The sequence below is a fragment of the Carassius gibelio genome, chromosome B21 (genome assembly GCF_023724105.1).
Source record: "Carassius gibelio isolate Cgi1373 ecotype wild population from Czech Republic chromosome B21, carGib1.2-hapl.c, whole genome shotgun sequence".
Taxonomy (NCBI): domain Eukaryota; kingdom Metazoa; phylum Chordata; class Actinopteri; order Cypriniformes; family Cyprinidae; genus Carassius; species Carassius gibelio.
In genome coordinates, this window is record NC_068416.1 from 23,327,151 (window position 1) to 23,331,793 (window position 4,643).

The 4,643-nt window shown below is 34.7% G+C and overlaps 2 protein-coding genes across 2 annotated transcripts in view; both read left to right on the forward strand.

Annotated features, from left to right (window-relative positions):
* Nucleotides 1-334: 334 nt before the first annotated feature.
* On the forward strand, nucleotides 335-1,174 carry LOC127985619 (somatostatin receptor type 3-like). The gene has a single exon (XM_052587650.1). It carries the CDS (start codon nucleotides 335-337, stop codon nucleotides 1,172-1,174), a length of 840 nt encoding a protein of 279 aa, XP_052443610.1.
* Nucleotides 1,175-3,851: 2,677 nt separating this feature from the next.
* The window catches only part of LOC127985620 (G-protein coupled receptor 4-like), an 846-nt gene continuing 54 nt past the window's right edge, over nucleotides 3,852-4,643 (forward strand). Inside the window, exon 1 of the mRNA XM_052587651.1 lies at nucleotides 3,852-4,643. This exon is cut by the window's right edge and continues 54 nt beyond it. Coding sequence (XP_052443611.1) covers nucleotides 3,852-4,643 — 792 coding nt within the window.

Genomic DNA, 4,643 nt, shown 5'->3' on the forward strand with positions numbered 1-4,643 from the left:
GGTGAAAAACTCTCATTTTTGATTAATTTGCTTGTTATGTTTTTCAATTAAGTAATATGCAAAAAAAAAAAAAGAAAAAAGCCTGTGATTATTAGATGTAATTTGTGTTATTGGTGAATTAGCTAAAATGAGTAAAGTGTCTGAATTGTATTATTTCACCAGGCATTTTGTTAAGAAAGTTGTAGAAAAGAAATTCACAAATTCACATTTGTTTTATATTGATGAATAAAATCATTAGAACTTTTTGTTTAGAACAAATACTCTTCTCTCTTCAATTAGATCACTGTTGCAACTAATTATACATTTTGTAAGATTTTGAGAGCAAAAGGAGGAAATGAACAACTCTACAGTGTACTTCATCACGTCTGAAGCCTCTACAACTCTTTCCTTTGTGCTAGTGGACATTCTTGAAATGTGTGCATGTGGTTTAAGTTTCCTGGTTGGCCTTCCAATACACTCCTTTGTATTATGGCTCATTGTCACAAGAACAGAAAGTGGACTTGCATCAGTGTTCTTCAAACTTAATCTATCTGTTTGTGAAATTGGAATCTGTGTGGAGAGTTTAATTTTTATACTGTCATGTTGGTTTTCAAGTTTCAAAAAGTTAATATGTTTTTTAATAGGACTAGCAGTCACTGGTCGTCCTCTGCTTCAGTGTCTGATCTGTGTTGAGTGTTACCTGGCAGTGGTTCATCCTGTAACCTTTCTGAAGTACAAACCTCTCAGATACAAAGTGATCTGCTCTGCTTCAGCCTGGATAATTATTCTTGGCTCATGTATTTTCTCTGTGTTTATCTTGCCATATACTATATCACATACATGGTTCTTCTCAGTACAGTTCCTCCTCTTCTTCTGCATCCAGTTGTTTTGTCTTGTGGTTGTTCTCAGAGCTCTGAAGCAGTCAGGACCAGGAGAGAGAGCAAGAGAGAAAGAGGAGGAAAACCACATGAAGAGAAGAGCTTTTCATTTCATTCTAATATGTACTGTGAGCACAGTTGTCATATATGTCCCATTTACAGTCTCAGGATTTTTTACCATTTTAACAAAACAGAATATTCGTTCACTTTGGTGCATTTGTGTGTTTTGTTTTTTCCTGGCTGGTTTTGTTCAGCCTGTTCTTTATCTGCACCGCTTTGGAAAACTCTTCTGCCTCTCTTCCGTTCAAGTTATGTAGCTTTGTTCATTAATTGTAATTATTAATAACATTCACATTTTATTTAGAGAGGTCAACCACATTAAATTTACTTTTTTTGCACCATTTTATTTGTTTGCACAAATTGTTTGGTCTGTGGTTATCATATATTTATTTATTTATTTACTTATTTTTAAATAAACGATTAATGCATTATGCAGTATGTCAAATTTCTAGTTTGTGGGTCATGAAAAAAATATTTAAAATTACACAAATATGTCATTATATTTAAAACATAGACAAGTTTATTTTTTCATAGCAATGCATATGAGCTAAGCAGAGTTTACATCATTAAAATGTATACCTTGAATGCGTAGTCACTTGGAATTAAAGTCTCATTCATCATTGACAATATGAAAATTATGTCATTAATGAATCACCCTCATGTCGTTCCAAACCTGTAAGACCTCTGCTCATCTTCAGAACCCAGTTTAAGATATTTTAGATTTAGTCTGAGAGCTTTCTGTCCCTCCATTGAAGCTGTGTGTACAGTCTACTGTCCATGTCCAGAAAGGTAATAAAAACATCATCAAAGTAGTCCATGTGACATCAGAGGGGTCAGTTAGAATTCGGTCAAAAAATAACAAAAACTACGACTTTATTCAGCATTGTCTTCTCTTCTGGGTCTGTTGTAAGCACGTTCACAACACTGCAGTGTAGTGATGTCCCATTCGTGAACGAATCATTCAATTTAACCGGTTCTTCTTGAACCAGTTCACAAATCGAACTGAATCGTTTTAAACGGTTCGCATCTCCAATAAGCATTAATCCACAAATGACTTAAGCTGTTAACTTTTTTTTAATGTGGCTGACACTCCCTCTGAGTTCAAACAAACCAATATCCCGGAGTAATTCATTTACTCAAATAGTACACTGACTGAACTGCTGTAAAGAGAGAAGTGAAGATGAACACAGAGCCAAGCAAGATAACGAACAAATGATTGACTCATTCTCGAGTCAAGAACCAGTTGCATCGGTTTTCGGAAAAGTATTTATTTATTTATACGTTTATTTCTTAAGGATAATGCAGTCCCAAAGAAAAAGGGTCACGATCGTGTGTTGGAACCGCAGGCGGTGAGTAAAACTGCCTCAAATATCTCTGTGTTGCTAACTTAGCTATCGGTGCGTAAGCACATCGAGTAAACCTTGTACACCTTTAAAGAAAAAAAAAAGACGACATAAAGTGGAACTTTTTTTTTTAAAGTGGAACATTTTCCAAAACCACTAAGTGTAACGGATGCTGCTGCTCTTGTTAAATTTCAGCCTCGGGATCTGATTCTGGATCATAAATAAACGGCTGAATCTGACTGTTAGCCATGGTTTGTTTTGGATGATGTTTTTTTTTTTTTCAGGGTAATGTCACAACTTCCAAACGCTCTCAACGCAAAAGCCTACTCGCGCTCATGATTCTTTAGCTCCGCCCACACGTCATGCCTCCAGCGGCTCGTGTTATTCCGAAAAAAATCGGCAAAGACTATTTTTCTCTTATAAATATAATAAAACTAAAGACTTTTTGGAGATATGAAGGATGCAGTACTACTTTATAGGTACTCAAGATTAACAGGAGATTGAGTGAAAATGAGCATTTCACCCCACCCTCCCTTTAATGACATAATTTTCCTTTTTGGGTGAACTAACCCTTTAAAATCAAGTTCTAACATTAATTTATTTTTCATTGTAATGTCCACAGTGGGGGTGGAAATGCTCACCATTTCTCAGTCTATTCAAATGTTTTAATTAATTTGAATGAACATCATTCAAATCACACATTTTCAACCACATGCATTTGCGTATGTTTTGTTTAATGTGACACATCTTTGATAAATGTTTGTGGCAACTCTGAAGTGAGACTACACTAACAGGACCGGGTATTATTTACACCCAGACAGACTGAACATTCACGCTTCAGGTGAAATATTTTAACTTAATTTGTTATTCCATTCAGTGAAATGCAAATATCAGCTTGATTTGTAGACATACTGTAGTTTGATTTATGGGCTATACTTATTTGAATTAGCTGTTGAATAAAACAAAGCAAGGTCTCTTTTTTGTAACACTTTATAATAAGTATACACTAATAAAGTACTTACAAATCATTAGCTAACATGTAATTTATAGTTAATGCATACTTTGTTAACTGTAGATAATACATCAATATACACCATACAAACAGTCAATCCTTCATTCATTGTCTCTGTAATTAACACAATTATTACAATTTAATTATCTTGTTGTAAAGGAACTGTTAATTGGGAAATATCAGTGAATATTTATCACTTTAGATTCAGTCATAGAAAACGAGAAAATGTAATTAAGTGTTATAAACCAACCTTTACTGAACATTAATTGCACTAGTCTACTTAAAATGTTTACATGTACATTAAGGATACACACACACTCTCATATTTGGTGTACAGGGGCTCTTCATAGGTTTCAAGGGTTTAATACTGTACTGACTTCTTATTTTAATATACTGTATTAACTACAGTTAATAAAGTATGAATTAACTATGAATAGTTGTAAGTACTTTATTATTGTATACTTTTGATAAAGCGTAACCTTTTTTATTTAGTAGCTTGTTTATCTAATATACTTACTCTTCTATTTTCCTATAAATAAATTATTATTTATTGTCAGGGGTCTTATACAAGACAAGAAGATGAATAACTCTACAGTGACCTTCAACACACTTGCAGCATCTGCAAATGCCACAACTCAATCCATTGGGCCAATAGAAAGTCTACAGTTGTTTCTGTGCAGCTTTACTTTCCTGTTTGGTATGCCAATACACTCCTATGTTATATGGCTCATCATCACAGGAGCAGGAAGTGGAGTTGCATTAGAGTTCTTCAACCTCAATATGGCTGTTTGTGAGATTGGAATCTGTATATTCTGTTTTGTAGATTCAATGGCAATTTGGTTTTCTTATCTCAAGATAGGTTCAAATTTTTTCCTAGGGCTAGGCATCACTGGTCGTTCTCTGTTTTTGTGTCTGATGTGTCTTGAGCGTTACCTGGCAGTGGTTCATCCTGTAACCTTTCTGAAGTACAAACCTCTCAGATATAGAGTGATCTGCTCCACTGTTGTCTGTATACTCACTCTTGGCTCCTGTTTGTTCAGCATGTTCATTTTAATGGCGCTCAATAATACAGCACACACATGGTTCTTTACAGTGCAGATTTTCCTTTTCTTCTCTATCCAGCTCTTTTGTCTTGTGGCTGTTCTTAGAGCTCTGAAGCAGTCAGGACCAGGAGACAGAGCGAGAGAGAGAGAAGAGGAAAACAACATGAAGAGAAAAGCATTTCATCTCATTCTAATAACTAGTATGAACATGGTTTTCATAAATGTCCCATTTATTATTTTAGCATTGTTTCGTGTTGTGACAAAGCAAAATAGTGTGGAACTGCGAATCGCTGCTTTGATTTGTTATTCACTGGGTGGTTTTGTTCAG

Excerpts from the sequence above, each read along its gene's own strand:
- LOC127985619 (XM_052587650.1), top strand. The coding sequence starts at position 335 with ATGAACAACTCTACAGTGTACTTCATCACGTCTGAAGCCTCTACAACT.